Genomic DNA, 24,091 nt, shown 5'->3' with positions numbered 1-24,091 from the left:
AAAGTCTAAAAATGATTAAACTACAAATTAAAAAGAGTCTGTGCGTTTTTATGTAAAGAGTTTAAACAAACAAACATAAACAGTTCGACGTCAGTTAGATAAGTTCAGATAAATTTATTAATTCAGCAATTTTCGGAACAAGATACATATTATAATGGACACTACACTGTAATGTAATAAAGTACATGATTTGTATAATTGTTCTGAAACAATTATTAAAATTGCCAAATTAAAAAAAAACTGAATATTCGCATTCGTATTCGCGACTGTCGGTGGCATATATTCGCATTCACATTCGCGAATGTTTAAAAACTGACATTCGTTACATCACTAGTCTGTTGTAACCTCATACAGATCGTTAGTTTTGGTGGTGGCAGCATAGTGCTAAGGAGCGGTATTGGACATACCGAACACGTGAACGCAATTAGGCGAATGCCAACTGACATGTACATTAAAAACATTTAAAAAAATCATATTTTGCTATTTGCAAGCCACATGGAAAATGACATATTGGTGCTAATGCACGTCTTCATGTCGCTAGAATAGTGAATACTTACCTTGAGATTTAATTTAAAAATTATATTGGTGAGCATATAGCCAAGATCAGATTTAAATCTGATTATAGCATTTATATGACACTTTAAAACATCGCATTAGGAAAAGAAATCATATTCCTGTGATACTGGGTGGCTGTAAGAATAGCAGCACAAAAAATTTCATTTCACATTCATATGCATATTTGCATATAGAACTAACTTAAGATTCCTGTTAGAGGAATTAAAAGGGACTGGATGGAAACATGCATATGCAATATTTTTGTCCGTGAGTATATAATTCAAATTGTTGGTTTTACAGGAAGAAGAGGAATCACAGCCAAATGAAAAGGTGTAAAATGATAAAGAAAAACATCAAGAAAAATCTGTAGCTAAAACTATTTCACGTACACCTAGAATTCAAGCCAACAAAAGAAAAGCAGTAGATACGAAATTCAGATACGCTAATGAAACAACTATCAAGTAACGTGAAAAAGCTAGATGACTTTGATGTATATGGCGAATATGTAACAACCACCTTGCGGAACCTTAAAAGCGGATCGGTGCAAATCAACGCCAAATTCGACATAAATAATATTCTCTTCAGAGCAGAGTGTTCAAACATACAAGTGAAACATTCACCGCTTCGTTCGCTACACAGATTCACACTGCTTCAGCAAATACTCCAACAGGCACTCAATCACACAATACATCTGAGCTTTTCTCCATTCCGCCCACTACACCTACATCCGCTACTTCTCCAGCTACACCAATTCAAACAGAAACTGACACTCAATCATGCACAGGTGCAGAAGATAATATTGAGGAATTAAATTTTACAGAATTGATAAAACAATGAATAAAAAGTTTAAAAATATACTTACTTTGATTCTGTCTCTTCTGTTAAACAGTCAATGAGAGCGTCACAAACTTCCGAGACAATATTCGAAATATTTTGCTTAGAGAATTTAAATAAATACCTAGCTTAAATTTTGGTAGGAATCTTCACTTGCTAAGAATCTTATCGTAACTGCTAATCTTTCTCTTACTGTAATTGCATCTCGAAATGTGTCTTTCCTGCCTATTTTATGGCCGATTTCGTTTATGAGAAATTCAAAATCAGAACTTTTCATTCTTAAGAAGTTTTTAAAACTTCCATCACATTTAATGTCTCCTGTCGATGTGTTTATGTTATCTCTTTCCAGATCAGCTAAAAGAGCTGTACCACCATATTTTGCTCGAGCTGCTAATGAAGGCCGCACCCAAAATCTTCGTTTAATTATGTTGGTGTCGAATGCACAAAATTACACAAGCTGCTGCTGCTATGACTGCATCTACGTATGACGCTATTTTATATACTGCCTAACCTACCAGACACCCAGCTAAAAGTTATGCGCATTTTTTTTTGTTATAATGTCCATGGTCTGGATCATGCACGTATAAACTTAAGTCGACTTTACACTACATGATTTTATCATATGAGATTTGTTATGATTCCTCGTTTCTATGATGTTTTAAAAAATCGTGTTTACACTGAATCATAAGTTATGACATGATATGAGTGAAAATGAGGTTTTATTGATTTTTCTTTTTGTTTATGGTCATAGAGATATAAGACACAGTATAGGTAATAACTATTAGATTGGAAAATAAATCTTTGCTTGCATTGGCTTCCCGACCTTTAATATTAATACGCCGGCAACAACTGCGCACAGCTAATTGTAAGAAGAAAAAGATCGAAAACGCCTTTTGGGCTCGCCGGTGGCTCTTAAGATGAAATAATGGACGGGGCATAACATATTTAGTGTTTATATTATACCAAATTAAAAATAATTAATAAAGAAACTAAACTAAAATTATGACTAAAAAGACTATAAAACACTAAAATAAACTAAATAAATAATAACAGAAAAATACGACACAATAGCGCAGATTAGACTCAATTAGGCTCAATATGAATGCAACAAACAACACATAAATAAATAAAGGATGTTGTCTCTCGGTAAGGAAATGTCGCTGAATCGACATAAGAATAAGGCGCGACATTTAAATATGTTGGCGTTACTGGTATTATTACCGAAAATGATTTTATCATGCGGAATAGGCATGATAGCTGCATGACAATGCTTATGACAAATCATACAGTGTAAACATGTAAATTTCACTCCATGACCAAATCACATGATAAATCATGTAGTGTAAAGTAGACTTTATACGTCCATGGTCTGGATGCTATGTTATATTATAACAAGTTACAAAACAAGTTGTACACCTTTGTTATTTAACGTGTTTTGTTACATAGTCTGGACCCGGCTTAAGTCGACATATTTGGAAAGATGTTATATTGCGATTTAGATTGTGACTAATCCATTTTGTCCATACTGTTAAGATAAATAATGTGGCCCATTTTCTATTTTTTTTGTGTTTATTACTTAATGAAGAAAAATTTGTTTTCATTTATTTAATCCAAAGATATTTGTTTTAATAGATAAGGTATTTAGCACCTACATTAGAAAAAAAAATAAAATTCGTATTTTGAATGCCGTTTTTTTGCATTGACCCTTTTGTCCCATCCGTAAAATTACGTTCTTCTTTTTCTAAATAATATCGTATTAAAAGGTGATGAATTTTACCGAAGTTGATAGTAGAACCAAAGTATATTGCTAAAGAATTTTTTAACCCAAATAGCTGCTGATCATCTGCTCACAGTATAGACAACAACCTGTTGTTACCTATATACTGTGATCTGCTGATCCAGAAAGAAGAGAGGTTACGAACAAAGAAGAATTAGGTTAGAAACATAAAAATTCAGAATATTTTTAAATAAAATTGTAATATTTCAGCTGTGTTATAACAGTGCCGACTTCTTATTTCAAATTATTTACTTTTATGTAAATAATTACTTAAAGACCTCTCATGTCGTCTATGACATTTGGTCAAAAATCCTTTCAACCTACTCCCCCAGAAAAAGGAAGTTTTCCTCTAGATCATGAAGGGCTATGTAAAAATTTAATGGTTGCATATATGAAGTGTTTATATACTAATAAAAACGATAATTCCGCCTGTCGAAAAGAAGCTAAAGAATATTTGGGCTGTCGTATGGATAACAATCTTATGACCAGAGAAGATTGGACAAAATTAGGTTTCTCTAGTGAAGAACATTAAAAATGGTTAAAATATTGGTTTGTTGTACAGGAAGTGTCGCTGCAATTAAATTACCCCAGTTATTGCGCCAATTAAAAACTGACATCGTGGGAACAGATTCTGTGGTAAGTTTTTTTCTTATAAATAAAAATTTATCTTATAATAATATTAAATTGTGACTATTTGCATAGAGGACGAAAGAACATATCTATTATTTTCTTTTCTATGCTACTTTTTGGTTGATTTTCAATATTGAAGTTCTTGACAATTTCTTGTCTTTTGCATCATTAGACTATGTAACATCAAAGAATATAGACACATATATGTCACACTGTTTCACTTTGTTGCACACATAAATTGCATGTGAATCATTAATTACTAAATTTGCTACATTTTTGTGAGCTTTTCACTGTCATAAATGAAAAAGTGGTGATCTTAAATATATGGAACCCAATGTAGAAAGAACTAAGACCAACTACAGTTTTTCAGAATCGATAATGCTACAGAAAAAGTTTTTAAAGTAATTAGGGTTGGAAAATGCAATCCAAAGAATCCCAGTCCAAGGAAGATAATTTGTGATGATAAAAGCACTGTGCAAAGTGCCTTAAAAATCCAAATATGGTTCATAGAATGACTCAAGACCAAACTAGATTACAACAAGACCAGTATAAAAAAAGCACAGGAAGAACTTAATAATAAATAAGAGTATAATCATGATAATAGTTATACTATTAGCTATATTAATGGATGTTCCAAAGTTGGAGCTAAGCTGGGGGATTCTGTTAAAGCAATCTTGAACTAGTAAATATCGTATGATGTTTATGGTGTTTGCTCCCAATCTGTCCGATCTGTCTGACCTGACCCCAATCACTTTTTTTATTATTGCATATCAACTTCAACCATTTAAAGTTGTTAACAAAAGCACAAAACCTTTTCAATAAATGTATGTGTGGAGACCAGGAAATTCCTAGAGATTGGAATAAATCTTATATAAGCTCCATATATAAGAGAGGGAATAAAAGAGACTGTTCCAATTATAGAGGTATTAGTGTGACGAGCTCTGTGGGCCGGTTGTACGGCAGAATATTAAAGAAGAAGGTTGAAAGACAGATACAAGATATTGAAGAACAAAGCGGCTTTCGTACCGGGAGATCCTGCCTTGATAATATATTTATCCTACGACAAATAATTGAAAAACGTGTCGAAAGAAGTAGAGAGACCCATTTGGTATTTATAGACCTTGAGAAAGCATATGATAGTGTCCCGTTAAAGAAAATGTTTGAGGTCCTCAAAAGGTCCGGATTGGATTCGACGTATATCCGAGCAATATATAAACTGTACGAAAATGCAGTTAGTTGTGTAAAAATTGGAACCAGAACCTCAAATGAATTTAAAGTCACTAAAGGCCTAAAGCAAGGATGCTGTGTGTCACCTACACTCTTTAAAATATACGTCCAAGAAGCATTGAGGAATTGGAGAAATAAATGTAGATTTATGGGCATCGAAGTGGGACAAGAAACTCTGTATACATTGTTGTTTGCAGATGATCAGGTGGTGGTTGCAACCGATGAGGAAGATATAAATTATATGAATCGAAAATTATTTGAGGAATATGCCAAATGGGGGCTTACTGTAAACATAAGCAAAACAGAATATTTAAAAATTGGAGGAAATACCACAGATCTGAGGCTTGAAAACGCAGTCATAAAAGGCTGCAACCAGTATAAATATCTAGGAAGCATCATATCAGCAGATGGCAGAGTTAAGATAGATGTACAAAACCGAATAACCCAAGGGAAAAAATGCATCCAAATACTGAATTCATTACTGTGGTCTAATAAAATAAAGATGCATACCAAACTTCGCGTATACAGAGCAATTGTAGAACCAATTACCACATATGGTGCCGAATGTTGGACGATGACAAAGAATGAACGAGATAAAGTAGACGTTGTGAAAATGGATTATCTTAGAAGGTCATGTCGAGTATCGAGAATGGAAAGAATCAGGAATGAGGAAATACGAAACCGTACAGGAATTAGAGATACTCTTTCAGACAGAATACAAGGAAGGCAATTACAATGGTATGGTCACGTGATGAGAATGGAGGAGGAGCGGTGGCCAAAGAAAGCCTTAATGTATGTTCCGCCAGAAAGAAGGAAAAGGGGAAGACCACCAAATTCCTGGAGAAGAGAAATTACAAAAACAATGCAATCTAGAGGCTTAGAAGAGGGAGATTGGAGAGATAGGAAAAGATGGAGGCTGAAATGCGGGAAGCGGCAATCGCCGTAGGACCCCCGTTATATGATGATGATGAACAAAAGCACAAATCTTATTTTTATAATGAAAATGGACAAAATGATCAAGAAACAGACGGGGGACAGAGGGAGTGGGGACTGAAAGATTTATACACTGCAAAAGAGCTCTTTGTTTCAAAGCTGCTAATACTATGTCAATCTCGCTAAGACTAGATTGGCTAGGATATTGAGCTGTTAACAGTAATAGTATTAAAATTCAGAAGAAGAAAGGTTTATACATACCAAAATATAATTAACTTATATATTATTGAATGTGATCAACATATACAAATTTAATGGTGTAAAATAGTAATCAAATGCTCAATCTAAATTAATAGTTAGCTAAATACTTAGTTTTTAGCTAGTAAGTATTTGTTATAATTAAACAAATAAATTTTGTGCATGTTATTGTGTTTAAAATTGTTTCTGTTTTATATTTCTTATTTTCTAATTTTAAAATTTGATTAATAAGAAACTAGTATTTAAGAACATCAAGTTTTATTTTTATTTTAGGTAAGGGTGTGTCTTACCGAAAGTGCAAGACACTTTTTAAAACATGAAACATTTGAAGATGAAACAATTTTTGTGGATTCAGATGAATGGGAGGCATGGACAGTAAGAGGTGATCCAGTTCTACATATTGAGCTTGCCAAATGGGCAGATTTACTTTTAATAGCTCCACTAGATGCAAATACATTAGCAAAAATTAGTAATGTAAGTGGTATAGTTAAGCTTTATCAAATAACATATATGACAACATATCATTTGAACTAACAGATTTTTGCAATTGCTTCGTTTGCCAATATCTTGAAGAAAAATAAAAACAGTTTCTTTGACTTACCAATAATTATTACCACTGAAATAAAAATAAAAACAAGCTCTCCTTTAATTAATTACTGTATTTTTCTACTATGATGAACTAAATTAGAGTTGTTCGCGAATTTATACATTGGGCTTTTTACTATGTACCAGTTTATAACTATTTTGTTTAATATTTTGTATAACCAGTTGTGATAATACTTGCGTGGCTACAATACATGGTAATATGGACTGTACTACTCTAGGTTGGGGACAAAATACTGACTATTTTGTAACAGGTCATCTCTAGAAGATTCGTATCTTTAGAAGATCTGTTTTCCAGCTGACTGATTTGAGAGATAAAGTGTAAACAAGGTAAAATAAAAAATTATAAAACATAAAAGTTTATCTTGTATCATTTTTTCACAAATATTGCACAAGCTTAGTCATTACCAATGTCTATATTATAAAACTACCACTTTCGAGTGCACCAAAGCTAGGTATCAACTTATTTTAATTAAGGACATCTATGTAACCATCCGTAGTAAGGTCTTGGCTATGTTTTTTATGACACTCTTTCGGATCCAAATATGACTCATCTGAATTTGTTCTTCTGTCTTCAACAACTGTATAATGATTTTCAGTGAATACTGTGTTCTCTCTGGTAACCATAACATAATCATAATGTGGTTTAGGCACTTCTACAACACAATCTTCTAGAGGCGTGCAATAACCGTTTTCTTCAGTATGAGCATCCGTTTTAGCTGATTTTCTAACGTGTCTGTGGGAGGTTAACCATTCAGTATAAGTTGATTTGATTTTGGAAGACATGATGGAAGTCCCGCCAGAAGCTGTTCTTTTTTTCCAAAAGTATGTCAGCACACAAATAAAAAATATTAAAAACACTACCAATGATATTAATATGATTACTATCAATTTATTGCTTTCACAGTTAAAGTTTGTCTTGTCTTCTACAGTAACATCTTGATTTGGAATGGTTGTATTTGATAAAATTGTAGTGATCGTTTGAGTTGTAGCTACTTCTGGAAGTATAAATCGAGAAGGAAAACAATTATCTACCGCATTCGTTAATTCTTTTCGAACATAGAAGGCTGATTGGTTAGTTTTGAACAGACGTGGTCCAAATTCGTTTAAAATTTTTAGATTGTAGGTACGATTGCAAGCACTAAATCGGATATTCGTAGCATTTTGGTGGGTATCTACAGTTTCACTGACAAAACCGTGATAAAACGGAATTATCGAAAAATGTTTATAAAACCATACTTGCAAATAGTTATCTTCAGAATCTGAATAGTAGTATTGGTTTACATAGTTTGTAATCAAGCCGTTAGTCATATGTATCTTTTTATAAAAATCTACTTCTCCCAATGACATAGTATAATTCCCAGCAGTATTTTTAAATTTGCTACTTAAGTTTGCTGAAAAAGTAAAAATTGGGTCTTGAAAATCAGTTTGAAGCGACAGTGTGCATTTTAAAGATAATGGTTTAGGACAGTACAAAGTATAACAGTTATTGCATTTAAGATGTTTATCGGCAGGATAGAGTTGGTAAACGTCGATATATCGATAAGAAAAGAGCACACTATAAGGCTGCAAGTTTTCACTGTACACTAAAAACACTAACATCAGTTGTATGCAAAATACGATGCAATTTTTTGAAAACATAATAAGAATTGATCATTTGACTGTAACAAACAAACCGGATATTTACCTTGCATAGTTAAGGTATTAATTATGCAAAGACAGATAATAATTAGTGATAGCAACCACAGTTACTGACAATTTTTTATCATATCCGTTTTTTTACTTTGTACTGAGCGATAGCTAAATCGAACTTAATATTATATTGTACTGCTAATATCAAGTTCTAGCTTTTGGTTTATTTGTTAGCAAATAATTTATATGATTATTTCAATCACAAGAAGACATCAAGCTCGCCTTGAGGCATCGTATTTCTCAATATGATTTCTCTGTTAGACATTCCTCAAAAGTCAAGAAAAAATTTAAAAATTACTAACAAAACACTAACGTTAGTAAAAATACTAAACTGTAATTCTTGATCATAATGGTCAACAGTTTGAACATTTATTAGCATAGTACAATCGTCAAAGACGAAAATGCCACTGAATCTCTAAAAATCATTAGAACAAACTGAATTTTGCTGACAATGTCAATCATGGAACCTCAAAAAAGGTGCAAAAAAGTTTACCACTTTGATCTTCCGGCTTCTCCTAAAAACGCCCCTCGGGAAGGGGGGAAAACGGAAAAAATCGATTTACCAAGAATCTCTACGTTGAAGAAAAAACTGAGGTAATTTTGAACAAAAATGTTTATCAGCGCTTTTTCTGTAAAATGAACCGTTCTCTTAGAAACAACGTTTGAAACGACCAGTGATTTTCAATGTCAGATACGCGCGTGAAATCTATTTTTAAATAAAATTTGTATCAACTCGACTGTAAAAATTCGATATCTTTTGTTCAGAGTGTCCTATCGACAAAAATCAAAAATGCGTTTTAAAGGTGAAGAGAGCAGCTTTCGCATGCAATTTTTGCATTTTACTGCAAATTACCTTGCTCTATAAAGGTTTTAAATAAATAAGCGTTTCGCGATTTTTATTATTTTTTACGATTCTCATTGGTATCAATAATGTTAATCACTTCCATTGACTGGTCACTATAGAATTTTCGTTATTAGATGCTGTTGGAACTTTGATTGATCTCCAACAATTGTTCGGGAGAAAGCTTATTAAATTCCTTTCCCCGTGCGTGTACAGTACCAAATATTTTAGGACCATGGACTGTACAAGAGTTTCCTTCGATATAGATAAGCAGACTTCACGGCGATGGTTCAGTATGTGTTTGGTTTTATAGGGGTTTGTACTTAGAGAAAAATAAGCGTAATTAATCGATACTACACATTTAATACCGAGAAAATATTTACAAAGGCACTATTACTAAATAAAGAGTTCGCTTTAATAAATTGTTCATTTTTATACCTGCGTTTTAGGGGCGCGCGACTATAGAGAAAACTAAATGCACTTTTTTACCGCACTTTTGACAGTCTGTCAAATACAGTCTGTTGCTAAGATAAAATTCAACATTTGTGGAAACGAAAAATAAACTGAAATTAATATAAAATGTTGTTTTTACAACATACTCGCCCCCGTTGAAGCGCTGGCTTTAACACAAATAAACAGATTATATTATGCCAAGAGAGCATGCGGAAGAAAAAATACATTACAATTATCATCTTATACTAACTTAAATTAAATCGTCATTGGGTAGAGGACACAATTTTGTAATAGAGCGCTTGAAGACTCCATCTTTAGTTTTCACCGAGGCAATTCTTACTCTCCCATCTTTTCCGGGAAAGACCTCAATAACTCTTGCTAGTACCCAATGAAGAGGAGGAGTGTTGTCTTCAATCAGCAACACGAGATCGTTAGGTTCTAGGTTTTTATAAGGGAGAAACCATTTAGGGCGATTTTGAAGTCTATTCAAATAGTCGATAGACCATTTTTTCCAAAACACTTGTTGGAGTTTGGACAAATGTTGCCATAAATTCAATCTGTTTTCAGGAATGTGGATCACATCTTTTTCAGGAAAGGACGTAAGAGATTGTCCAATCAAGAAGTGTCCAGGAGTAAGATACGTAAAATCGGAGGGGTCATTTGAAAGGGAGCAAAGAGGCCGGGAGTTGAGCACAGCTTCAATTTGACCGAGAACTGTAGTGAATTCTTCGAACGTAAGCTTAACATTGCCAAGGAGCCTACGCATATGATGCTTTGCGCTCTTTATAGCACTTTCCCAAATACCACCATGGTGAGGGGCTCGAGGAACTATAGTTTTCCAGCGAATATGAGATGAGGCCAAAAACTCCTTAATAGAACGAGAGCTTTCCTTTTCCTTGAAAAACTTATAGAGTTCAAACAGCTGGTTGCGAGCACCAAGAAAGTTCGTGGCGTTGTCACTGAATATTGTTTGAGGGAGGCCTCTACGGCTAATAAAGCGTTTTAGAGCGAGAAGAAACGTCTCCGTAGAGAGGCCGGAAACGACTTCAATATGAACAGCTCGAGTCGACAAGCAAACGAAAAGAGCAATATACGATTTTAATAAAGGAGCCTTACGAAGGTTGGAAGACTTTATCTGAAAGGGGCCGCTAAAATCTAATCCGACGTGAGCGAACACTCGAGAGGAGTTTAAACGTTCTTTTGGTAGATCTGCCATGATCTGGGTAGCGGGTTTGGCACGAAACTTAAAACAAACCATACATTGGTGAGTGACCTTCTTGACTTCTCGTAGTCCATTTAAAGGCCAATATTTGAGACGAATTTGTGACAAAGTATTTTGAGGACCTGAGTGACAGAGTCTGACATGTTCTCTGTGGAGGATGAGACGAACTACACGATTTTTTGAGGGGAGGAGAAGAGGGTATCTTTGATCAAAGGTAACGTCTGAGTTTCTGAGGCGACCTCCCACCCGGAGCATTTCATTCTCATCCAAAAAGGGATTTAGGGGTAAAAGACACTTATTAGATAGAGTTTTACCTTTCTTAAGCTCAGAAATCTCACTCGAGAAGTTGGAATACTGAAGCATCTTAATAATCTTAAGTTCAGCGTTTTGAAGTTCGCTGACTTCAAGGGTATTAGTTAACTTGCGAGAAAGCGGTTTAGCATTATTAGCAAATCTAAACATATAGGCTAAAGTTCTTACAAACTTTGAAAAATTGGAGAACCTATCAGAAAGTGAGGTGAAGAAATCTATTTGATCATTTCGAGCGTGGAGAATGATTTTCCTTTCTTCAGGCAACTTGGAAGTATACCCCTTTGGGTTGTATTTCAATAAATCCAACCGAAGTTGATTTAAAAATGGAGGACCATGAAACCATAAGGACGAATTTATTAATTCAGAGGGTAGCATTCCTCGAGAGAGTATGTCAGCAGGATTCTCTTTGGATCGTACGTGCCTCCAGTGAGCATTAGGAGAATTATCTAAAATTTGTGCAACCCTATTTGCTACAAATTGGGTCCAACGAGAAGGATGTGAACAAAGCCAAGCGAGAACAATTTCTGAATCCGACCACATATTTATAGAGTCTAATTGAGATAACTTTTCTTTAACAATATTAGCAATCTTTGCTGTGAGTTTACTACACAATAGAGCACCCGTGAGTTCCAATCTTGGAAGGGTCAAGGGTTTTAACGGAGCAACGCGACTCTTAGATGCTAGAAGGGAACAAGACACCTGTTCTGATTTATAGGTCACACGTAAGTAGATACAAGCTACATAAGCCTTTAAACTTGCATCTGAGAATGAGTGAATCTCAACACCAGTGATTTCTTGACTTAAAAAGAGACATCTAGGTATACTTAAGTCCTTAAAATGAGAGAGACTGCTAATAAAACTTAGCCATTCATGTAACGTATCTGCGTCAATGGTATCGTTCCAACTGATTTTGGAAATCCAAATCTTTTGCATTATAAGCTTAGCGACAACTGTAACAGGATTAATAAGACCTTGAGGATCAAATATTTGGGCAATCATTGACAGTACTTCTCTCTTAGTGTATGAGTTCTTTAGGGTGAAATCTGGAAGAGAGATTGAAAACGTGTCAAGAACAGGATTCCAGCATAAACCTAAAACCTTATTAGAGCAATTATCTGGAGCTATGACATAAGAAAAGTTTGAAGAGAGAGAAGAAATGTTTTTTAGAAACGAGTCCGAGTTAGAACACCATTTATGTAGAGAAATACATGCTGTTCCAAGTAAACTAGTTAATTCCTTGTGAGCTTTGAGGAGAATTTGCTCATCATTAGCACCGTAGAGAATGTCATCAATATAACAATTATTTTGAAGAGCGTCACTGGCCAGGGGATATTCAGTTTGATGAGTATTTGCCAGTTCCATTAAACAGCGAGTACTCTGAAAACTGGCGCTTTTAGTTCCATATGTAACTGTTTGCAATTCCAGGCACTCAAAATCTTTTTCCGGGGAGTCACGCCAAAGTATGTTTAACAGAAAGGTTTGATCAGGATTGATTTTAACCTGTCTGTACATCTTTTGTATATCAGTTGTGAAAACAAAGGAATATAATCGAAAGCGTAGCAAAATATCAAAAAGTTCCGGTTGAAGAGTGGGACCTTTGAGTAGGATATCATTTAACGAGTAACTACTAGAGCTTTTCATCGAACCATCGAAAACAACCCTAAGTTTTGTTGTTAAGGATTCTTCCTTTACTACACAGTGATGCGGGAGAAAATATTTATTTTCTAAATTTTCATTAGTAAGAGAGAGAGGGACTATTCTAGCATGTTCGAGAAAAAGATATTCACTAATGAACGACTTATATTGAGCGTATGTATTTTCATTTTTTAAGAGCCTATTTTCTAAATTAATAAATCTCTTTAAAGTTACTTTAAAAGATTCACCCAATTTTTTATGCGCATTTTCGCAGACAAGTGGTAGGTTTACTTGAAAACGACCCGAAGGTAAAATACGAGTGGTTTTATTAAATATTTGTTCAGCCAATTCCTCATCGGGGGTTAATTTACTAACGTGGGGAACTTCTTCAATTTCGAAAAATTGTTGTATCGATTTATCTAAATTATTCTCTTCGGATTCGGACTGAACAAAGAGAGAAACATTTGACTGAGAAATAGCCAAGTTTGAACTCCGATGAAAGACATGAGGGGGAATAGTACCAAAAATAACATAACCTAAGTGGGTATTCTGAAGAATGGGAAGATTCTTTCCTAAACGAATGAATCCATCAGTCACTAATTCGCTACAGATGTCGCCAGCTAGAAGCAAATCAATTTTACCGGGAACAGAGTCCGAGGGATCTGCGAGAGTGAGATTAGGTGGAACATTTATTTTGCTTCTATCTAGGGTAGCTTTAGGAAGCCTACAGGTTATACTATCAAGTACAGCAAAAGAAGTTTTGAAACTTCTATCCTTCACATTATAGGGAAAAAATTCTATGTTAATCATTTGATTTGACATTGAGGTGTTTTCGGATATGGTTGATATCTGTAACTGTTTAAAATAAGGGGTGAGGTTTAACTTCTCAACCAAATCACGAGAAATGAACGAATGTTGACTCCCATTATCTAGGAGCGCCCTGGCATGCATAGGTCTGCCATCTTTAGAATACACTGTCACTAAAGCGGTAGCCAACAATACATCAGTTTTAACTGATAAAGCAGAGAGAGAAGTGGCTGTATGAGAATCTGCAGTATTTTGTACTTCTAAAGGAGGTTTGAACGAACTGGTAGAAGCTTCGTTTTGGGCATGAGCATTATAAGAGGGCGGAGTAGATGTGTAAGCAACACGACTGGAAGAGCCTTGAGAATGTTTGGGAGCTTGAGCGTTGCGATTAATCGAGAAAGATTGCCTATTCGTGTTCCTAGAGGAAGAGACATTTTCAGAGGTACTATGCAAGAGCGAGTGATGTCTTTTCTTACATATACTACATGAGCGTGAAGAGTTGCAATCTTGAGAAAAATGTTTATTACCCAAACAATTCCAACAAAGTTTCTTACCTTTTACAAAATTAAATCTTTCCTGTAAAGAGAGACATTTAAAATCATTACACTGATAAATTTTATGAGAATTACTTTTACAACATATACAATTAGTATCCGAAAACGAGTTTGTTTGTAAATTAACTGATGAAAACAAAGATGTTTTTAATTGAGGTTTATTAAATTTTTTATCATTATCAGAAACGTTTAATTTTTCTTGTATATCACATTTTTTCTCGAGAAAACTAAAAAACTGTGAGAGAGTAGGTAAAGCCTTTGAATCTATTTCATACTCAAATGACCTATGCGTCGTGAAATCTAATTTTTGTAAAAATACTTCGATCAATAGTAAATCCCAATGTTCGATAGGTACAGACATATTTTTAAGAGCAAGTAAAGTTTGTTTACAAAGAGTTAAAAATTCTCGTAATGAGTTTGCGTTACTTTTAGCTAAAGATGGAGCCTTTAACAATTTTTGGATGTGTAAACTAATCACACGCGATTTATTTTCGTATCTATTCTTAAGCGTGTCCAAAGCGATCCGGAAATTTTCTTCTACAACTTCTATATTTTCTATCAAATGTAAAGGTTCATTTTTTAAGAAAGATTTAAGATATATAAATTTTTGCACATTGTTTAGCTCCACATTATTGATTATTAGCGTTTCAAATAGCTGATAAAACGCGTTCCAATCGGCGAAGTTTCCTGAGAATACCTGCATCGTGATTTCCGGCAACCTAACCTTAGCAGTGGCTACAGTTGGTGGAGTAGAGTTTGAGCTGAGCGAGTGGGAGGGTAACTTTAAGGCTTCTATCTTATGCTGCAGTCCAGCTAGTGTAGAAAAGTATTTTTCCTCCATCAGTACCCTGTCTTCTGTTTCAGAATCGGTTTCATCGATTTCTTCAATCTGATCCATCACGTCTTCATATTTCAGATAACACGTTTTCAATTCGATGTGTCTGAGTTGAAACTGGAGACCGTCAGTTTCTGCATCTGCGTTTTCTAGTAACCAGTTCGCTATTCTGGTAATCTTGGCCTTCAGTGGTTTTCTCTTCTTCTTGAGATCTTCCATTTTGACTTTAACAAAAGGTACTAACAAATGCCTAAGGCCGTGCCAACACCGAATTCTTTAGAGAAATTAATGTTTATATTATATACTAATATCTGTATCACACGGCGAAAATAGAGTCAATAATGTTTATATTATAATAACCTGTAGAGCACACAACGAGAATAGAGTCAATAATGTTTATATCATATAATAACATGTGTAGCACACGGCGAGAGAGTTTATAGTTTATTAAAACGCGATAAATGTCTTAAATTACACTGAGAGTTTACTTTTCAATTAAATTTTTCGCACACGCGGTAAATGTCTACAAATGTCTACTAATAAATTTTTTAAAGAGATAGTCTTTTTGAAAAGCGGTTCACTTTGTGCATAAGCGAAATTATAATATGGAAAAATCTCACCCAATTTGTCCAGTAGTTTACAGCAACAGGCACAAACACCAGATAAAATTTACTTCTGTCCTTTTGTTTTAGAGTTTATCGCGACACATTAGTCTTTTCGAGGGTCTTTTAATCACATTTATATAAATATGCAAACCTAAGAGTAAAGTACAAATAACGCGATCACCAAACACAAAATCCGTCGAGTTAGGACCAAAAATAATGTTGGAACTTTGATTGATCTCCAACAATTGTTCGGGAGAAAGCTTATTAAATTCCTTTCCCCGTGCGTGTACAGTACCAAATATTTTAGGACCATGGACTGTACAAGAGTTTCCTTCGATATAGATAAGCAGACTTCACGGCGATGGTTCAGTATGTGTTTGGTTTTATAGGGGTTTGTACTTAGAGAAAAATAAGCGTAATTAATCGATACTACACATTTAATACCGAGAAAATATTTACAAAGGCACTATTACTAAATAAAGAGTTCGCTTTAATAAATTGTTCATTTTTATACCTGCGTTTTAGGGGCGCGCGACTATAGAGAAAACTAAATGCACTTTTTTACCGCACTTTTGACAGTCTGTCAAATACAGTCTGTTGCTAAGATAAAATTCAACATTTGTGGAAACGAAAAATAAACTGAAATTAATATAAAATGTTGTTTTTACAACAGATGCCCATCTTCAAAACCTATAGCTGGAAATTTCGGTTTTGGCAACAAATGTAAGGCATTTGAAATATGTCTAAAAAAACGCTAAATTTAAACTTTCACATTATAAACGATCTAAAACGTTTTAAACTGCTTTTTTTATTACACAAGTACGTTTTTTGAAAAAACTCAACTTCAGCTACAAATTTCACCTAATTCCGTTTTAGTGGAAGCATTTTCCGTGACGTGCTATCGTTTGTGATGTGAATGTTTAAATTCAGCGTTTTTTGGGCATATTTCAAATGCTCCACATTTGTAGCCAAAACTCAAAAACGAAATTTCAAGCTATATGTTTTAAAGATTGGGCTCTAATAATGAAAATTCCATAGTGACCGGTCAATGGAAGTAATAAATTTTATTGGTCTCGTGAAAATCGTAAAAAACGGTAAAAATCGTTAAACGTTTATTTATTAACACCTTTATAGAAACTGACTTCATTTGCGGCAGTATATAAACATTTTATAAGAAAGTTGCACTTTTCACCTTTAATACGCATTTTGATTTTTGTCAATAGGTCAAATCTTATCAAAAGATATCGAATTTTTACCGTCCAGTTGATACAAATTTTATTTAAAATTGATTTCGCGCGTAACTGACAATGAAAATCACCGGTCGCTTTAAGCGTTGTGTCTGAGAGAACGATTCATTCTACATTAAAAGTGCTAATAAAGATTTTTGTTCAAAATTATCTCAGCTACATTTTTTATTTGAAATATTTTTTTTCTACAGTATACAAATTCTCGTTAAATCGATTTTTTTCGGGGTTTCTTTTTTGGGGTCCCAAAATTGACATTCTGTGTAAAATTCAGCTTGTTCGTATAATTTTTAGTAGTCAGATCTCTGACGACTGGGCTATAGTTAATAGAGAGTTATCAAGTGAGAATATGGTAACGTTATTTTAGCAATGGAGCATGCGCAGTATGAAAGTTGAATAACGTAAATGGTTTTAACGTTTACGGGCTCCGTTACCGAAAGTCGGATACCGGATTATATACGGTAACGTAAGCAGCGAATCGCACCAATTCGTCAAGACTCGGAACTGGGACATTGAAGTTCCTGTTCTGTAATTTTATTTCTGTGCATTAGTTTACAACAGGCATTTTGTGTTTTCTTGGTTAAGCATCTGCGGGCAAATAAAACATTTTATTATATTTCATTATATTTATCAATTATGAACACGGAAATAGTGAAAAAGACAAAAAGGTAAATATGGTTTTTAAGTCACTAAGTTTATTAGGGTATGCTAGACGAAGCAATAAAATGCACAGTATGTCGAGTCCTACAATATGCAATATGTTAGTTATTTAAAGTTGTAGTTCCTTTCGATTGTATCGGGTATACCTAATAATTGTGTAAGCCTTGGAATGTCCTATTTTTCAAACCGAAAATACTGTTTGGCTTGGTCAGGCTCTAAGCTATCAAAATTGAACAAAGAATGTACATTTTGTATGTTATCATTTAAAATATGATTTAGTATTAAATCTTCTATAACTTTGTCATTTGCTTTAACTAATTCAACTAATATTGCTTGTTGTAAGATGTCTTCCATATTTCTGTAGAAAAAATGTGATACCCAAAATGTACAAAACCAGACAAAACATATAATCTTGGGTGAAAGAAAGCTTAAAACAAAAAAAATAAATGTTTTGCTGTCACATACGACATTTGACTGACAGCTGTCACCTATTAACGTAAAGCACCAATTCGACCATTTGATAACTCTAAAATTAAATATCCGTTAAAACTTATACCGTAAAAAATAGCGTTTACGTGTCAAAATAACGGAAGGATAAAATTGTACTTGATAACTCTCTAATAATGCATTTATATATAGGTTATCAGTTGGTAAATAAGATTAAAGAAACCTTTAGGTTCTAGCATACTTTTATTTAATTTTTGTTATTTTGATTTATATTAGGTTCTTCTTCTTAAGGTGCCCTCTCTATTACTGAAGGTTGGCTATAACTACAGCAAATTGCTCTCTATCTTGAGCTGTTCTTAGTATCGAATGTGTGTCCATGCCTGCTCAGTCTCTTAAACTTTTCAGCCAGGAGCATTTTCTTCTTCCTGGACCTCTTCTTCCTTCCACTTTTCCTTCCATTATCAGTCGTAGGAAGTTGTATTTTTCTCCTCTGTAAATATGTCCTAGATAACCCGTTTTTCTGGTTTTTACAATATTTAAGAGTTTTCTCCTAGTCCCCATTCTTCTCAGCACCTTGTTGTTGGTCACGTGCTCTGTCCAAGAGATCTTCAGCATCCTTCGAAAAAGCCGCATCTCAAAGGCTTCTACACGTCTCATACTTGTGATTCCGAAAGTCCATGTTCCCACTCCGTATAGCAATATAGCAATGTGGAATAAATGAATGTTTTTACAAATTGGTATCGGATATTCAACGATAAGGTAGAGTTTATTAGGAATTTTTTCATTCTTTGAAAAGCGGACCTAGCATACTCTATACTAGCACGTAGTTCAACTTCGTAGTCACGATCGTTTGTTATCCAGCAACCAAGATACTGGAATTTTTGTACGGGTTCTATCTGTTTGTTGTAGATACGAATAATAATGTCGGCATTTGGTGCACGTGTAACGGCCATTACTTTTGTTTTATTTGTGTTTATATTCAGCCCCAAGCTATCTCCCTCTCTGGTTATGACATTGAAAGTTGTTAGTGTCATTCAAATAATGACGGTGTCGTCTGCGTATTTTAAGTTGTTTGCATATTCTCCGTTGGTTTTTATTCCTTCTTCAATATTTTCGAGGGCATTTTGGAAGATCTTTTCGGAATATATATTAAACAATAGTGGAGAAAGTACACAGCTCTGGCGAATTTCACTTTTTATTGACATTTCTGCTGCCATACGATTGTCTATTTTAATCGACGCTATTTGATCCCAATATAGGTTTTTATTAAGGGTCACCGTGTTATGGTCTATGCCATGTTGCGTTGGGTTTCTATGAGTTCTATGTGTTTTACTCGATTAAACGCTTTTTCGTAGTCGATAAAACAGAGAAACACGTCTTTTGGTTGATCTCGGCATTTTTGTAGTAATATCTGGAGGCCAAATAATGCCTCCCTCGTACCAAGCCCCATACGAAATCCAAATTGGTTGTCAGTCAGATTTCTTTCGCATTCTCTGTATATACGTTGATGTACAATTTTGAGTAAAATTTTCAGAAAATGGCTCATCAGGCTAATTAATCTGAACTGGGAGCCTCTATTAGCTTTATTTTTCTTGGGTATAGGTATAAATGTCGATCTAAGCCACTCTTCTGGGAAGATTCCAGTGGTATATATTTTGTTAAATAGTAGTGTTAAGGGACTGAAGATTTTTAGTGAACTAGTGGACTGAAGTTTTATCATCTCTACATATATCTCATCTGGACCTGAGGCTTTTCGTGGCTTTGCCGTATTGACTGTTTTTGTAACTTCCGATGTTAATGTATCAAGTATTGTTTATTGTTCTATATATTAGGTTAGGTTTATAAAATTAGGTTACCATTTTAAATATTTTTGTTTGTTATATATTAGTTGGTATGGTAATTGAATCTATATTTGACTCCCTATGACACAAAACCGTTTAAAACTGGGTTATAATAGTGACCCCAAATTTGACAGCAAAATTTTGATTTTGTTCATAAATTTGACATGAAATTGTACGCGATTTTGACAGTGTCCTAAAAGTTCCCAGTAGGTTGTATCTATATTTGACTTACATTTACAATTTTCAAAATGAATTGTCAGAATTCTTAGTACTTGCTTACTTAGGGAATATAAAATTGATAATAATAATAATTGTGTCAGGTGATAAGTAGGTAAATAAATCTTTTATTTTCAATAACATAAACGTACAAAAGATATCTACATAGGTATCTACATATTTAGATATAGACTAGAATATAGAACTAGAATATTTTCCGATTTCCGGTATGGAATAAATATTTCTATTATTTATTGGTGTTGTAAAATTTATTTTTTCTACAATGTCTTCTGCAGAATACCAAAATTCGTCTGACTTTGATGGCCACTTCCAATAATTCAGTCCACTTGCCATCATAGGACTAACAAAAAAAAACGGTTGTAATTTGAAATTTGCTTGACCTTTCCCGGGAATTTTTCACCCTTGCAGCGAACTATAACGTAGTCGGTCACATTAATTTCAGATTTTGGAGCAGTTTCCTTCTTTTCGATACCGACTGAATTATCTTCAGTATTTTTTTCATTTAAAAAAATATTCTTTACAAATTCGACTTCCCTAGGATTACAAAGTTTATTTACTGATCTTTTCTTCCTAAAGTTGAAGTTTTTTCTCCTCTCGGTTTCCTTGTCTATCTAGAACTCTATTTTCTTTCTCAGTCTTCTCGTTTTCCTTTTTCAAATAATATTTTTTCCACTATTCTCAGGACATACACTTCGAATCCACAAGGAAACTAAGTTCCTGTAGCTGGCTGTATACCATGTATCACAAAAAATTTATTTAAAATCCTTTATAAAAGGTATATAATTAAAACACCCAATCGGGCTACATCACAATCACAATACTATATTTTGGTAAAAACCCGTTAAATGTTATTAATTTAAATTTAGGTTACATTATTCCATCGTATACATATGTTATGATATGATGTTAAAGTTACAAGTGGAATTAATGTCAAGGCAATGTAAGACTGTGCCTTCCGTTTACTGGTCCTGAGACAAAGTGTCTACGAGGACTTGTTGATAGCAACTCTTAGCTATCAACAGTTGCTAAGTCCTCTTAGACACTTTGTCTCAGGACCAGCAACCTCATGTAGAAACTAACGTTGCCATGTCATCAATTCCATTTGTAACTTTAACATCATAAAATATACGATGGAATAATGTAACCTAAATTTAAATTAATAACATCTAACGGGTTTTTACCCAAATATTTAGTGGCTCAAAACATGTACTCCTAGACACACTGATGATGGAATATAGATTCCGAAAACGTTTTGTGATTGTGATGTAGGCCGATTGGGTGTTTTAATTATATACCTTTTATAAAGGATTTTAAATAATTTTTTTTAAATAAATACACTTTTTCTTTGATGACTCTTCTTGATTTTTTGTTTGTACTTTCATTTGGCGAAAACAAAATAGATAAAGCGGAGGGTATAAATAGAGCATTCTTTTATTCTTTGAAATCAAGTTCTTATTTTCCTTTGCTTTGTCTACCACTTCTTTATCGTTATTTTCGACGATGTCTTTCTCTATCGTTTCAACTCCCTTAACTGGTATTTCATCACTTGCTCGCTCGATACATTTCTCACTATTAACCAAAGTTGTATTTGTCTTTTCTTTTTCTCTTTAATTTGTTTCTCTGACTTAAGTGGTTTTATCACTTAGTTGCTCGCTACATTTAATTTTCCCACCAGCCTCGTTTCTTGTTTTCTTTTGTTTCCTACTATATCTATTATTTTTGTTCTATTCTCATTATCCGATTGCTCTACATATTTGCTACCGTTTTCCAAAACTATATCTTCTCCTTCTATCACTCTATCTATACTAACTAGCAACTTGTACTAGATGTACGGTATTTTGTGAATTATGCTGACGAGGTCGTAATTCTTTTTTAAGCATATCCCACAAATGCTCTATACATTTAAGGTCGGGTGAGCAAGCAGGCCACTACAAAATAGTGATATCTTCTGCTTCAAGGAAGTCTGTAGTGACTCTGCTGGTATGTGGAGGTGCCTTATCATGCACCTATCATTCGAAACATCTCCTTCAGTGTGCTTGTTTTCTTTTACCTTTTCATTTAGATTCTGGCCTATTAGTCTAAACCAAGGTCATTAATCTAAACACACACATTTAGATTCTTCCAAAGAAAAAATAAGTTTGTGTCTTCTAACTTTCTATTCCATTTAGCTAATTTCACCTTATTTCGAAAGCTCATGAGTAAATTTTTGTCTAGAATAGATTCTATGACACTTAAAGCACCTATTAAATCATCTTTAACATTATTTGATTTCAAGGGGCATGTATCTTGTACATCTGACAGAGTTGATGAAATTTAATTTCTCATCATTTTGGAGAAATCGACACCATCAGCTTTTGAACACTGAGTATCGACTAAAGATCTGCCTTTCGACTGACTGTAGCCAAATGCTGCGTTTCGTTTCGGTACTTAATTTCGTCTCCCTATATATACTTAAAATTGGTTCACATGTCGAGGGGTATGTGGTAATTAAAATTCTTTACTTTTCGTCTCAAGCCACACGTGTTTATATTAGTGTGCCGTCCAGATAAATAACATTGTTTAATAAACTTAAACAATAAGATGTAATATTATTATAATACATAATAAGATATCCTACACATACATATATATATTCTGTAAATATTTACTTTTAAGGCGTGAATTGATTGTTGTAATAATTTATTGATATAACTTTCTAAGACAACTTTTCAATAATAAATTACATTTCAGGGAATTTGTGACAATCTTCTGACATGTGCCGTACGTGCCTGGGACCTCTCAAAGCCTCTAGTCTTTTGTCCAGCAATGAACACTAAGATGTACGAACACCCGTTAACTGCAAAACAAATAGAAATTCTTAAGTCGTTTGGATATTATGAAGTTCCTGTTATATCAAAGGAACTTATGTGTGGTGACGTTGGACCTGGTGCAATGGCAGAAGTGCCAACCATTGTTGAATTTGTTAAAGATATTTTGAAGAAGAGAAATTCTTCTTAGGTTATTTATATTCGATATGTTCCTTAAATTCTTTTCTTCTTGGTTGCTGTAGATTGTTACTTTCAGTTTTAATAATATGTTATTTAACTTATGCAGGGTAATTTAATTAATAAAAATTTTAAAACATAGTGACTATTTGTTTTGGCTTATTTCGACAATTGGTAATGTGTACCCGTTTCAGAACTGGTCTACTGTCTTCTGACAACGTTATCTAATGGAGACTGGAAGGTTGGAGTCTTCTTTTTGTCTTAATTAGACATTTTAAAATCATTTTCGAACTGTGTGCCCACTTTGTTATTTGCGAGTTTGAGTTACCAATGCAGTCCTATCTTCTATGCTTTTTCACTACTGATATCATTTTCTTCTTGGTATTCTCCTCCGTTTTTTTACCAGCTCTAGAATTTGTCTTGTTGGCCTTTCAAGTTTAATTTATCCTTTTCTCTGTACTTAATAATCTTAATTATTTTTAATGTTTAGTCTCATAGGCTCATTTTCAATTATTACTCAGAGATCAGAGTTCCTTATGTAGTTTTCTTGACATCCGTGTAGATATTTCATCTCGGAATTGTATTTTAAACTTATATTTATCTTAGTTGGTGTCCAGTTATTATGTGCGTATTTTATGATTGAAACCTTTTTTTGTAAGAGGTGGCGCTCATGCTCAACCTAGCTACTGTTCTTTCGCCCTAGGATAGTATGGGACTTCAGGTTCTTCACTCAAATTTCGCCAGCCTGACCTTATCCACTATCTAACCACCCTTATCTCCTACGGCATACTTGAGACTACTCTTAATGAGTGTTTTTCAGTTCCTTCTGTTGTTTTAGTTTTACTTATTTTGTAGCATCCTCTCATATTCTACTTTTTTTATATGTATAAGTAATCTTAGCTGAC

The 24,091-nt window shown here is 33.9% G+C and overlaps 2 protein-coding genes across 2 annotated transcripts; both read left to right on the top strand.

Annotated features, from left to right (window-relative positions):
- The first annotated feature begins 3,155 nt into the window (after positions 1-3,155).
- Positions 3,156-3,698, top strand: LOC140448281 (cytochrome c oxidase assembly protein COX19). Its single transcript, XM_072541376.1, has one exon. The coding sequence runs from the start codon at positions 3,450-3,452 to the stop codon at positions 3,696-3,698; it is 249 nt and encodes an 82-aa protein (XP_072397477.1). The 5' UTR covers positions 3,156-3,449.
- On the top strand, positions 3,665-23,327 carry Ppcdc (phosphopantothenoylcysteine decarboxylase). Its single transcript, XM_072541369.1, has 3 exons — positions 3,665-3,802; positions 6,488-6,688; positions 22,933-23,327. The coding sequence occupies exons 1-3, from the start codon at positions 3,701-3,703 to the stop codon at positions 23,197-23,199; spliced, it is 570 nt and encodes a 189-aa protein (XP_072397470.1). The 5' UTR covers positions 3,665-3,700; the 3' UTR covers positions 23,200-23,327.
- Positions 23,328-24,091: the final 764 nt, after the last annotated feature.

This window comes from Diabrotica undecimpunctata, chromosome 1 (assembly GCF_040954645.1).
Source record: "Diabrotica undecimpunctata isolate CICGRU chromosome 1, icDiaUnde3, whole genome shotgun sequence".
In the NCBI taxonomy this organism is placed as follows: domain Eukaryota; kingdom Metazoa; phylum Arthropoda; class Insecta; order Coleoptera; family Chrysomelidae; genus Diabrotica; species Diabrotica undecimpunctata.
This window is presented reverse-complemented; position numbering and strand designations above follow the sequence as displayed.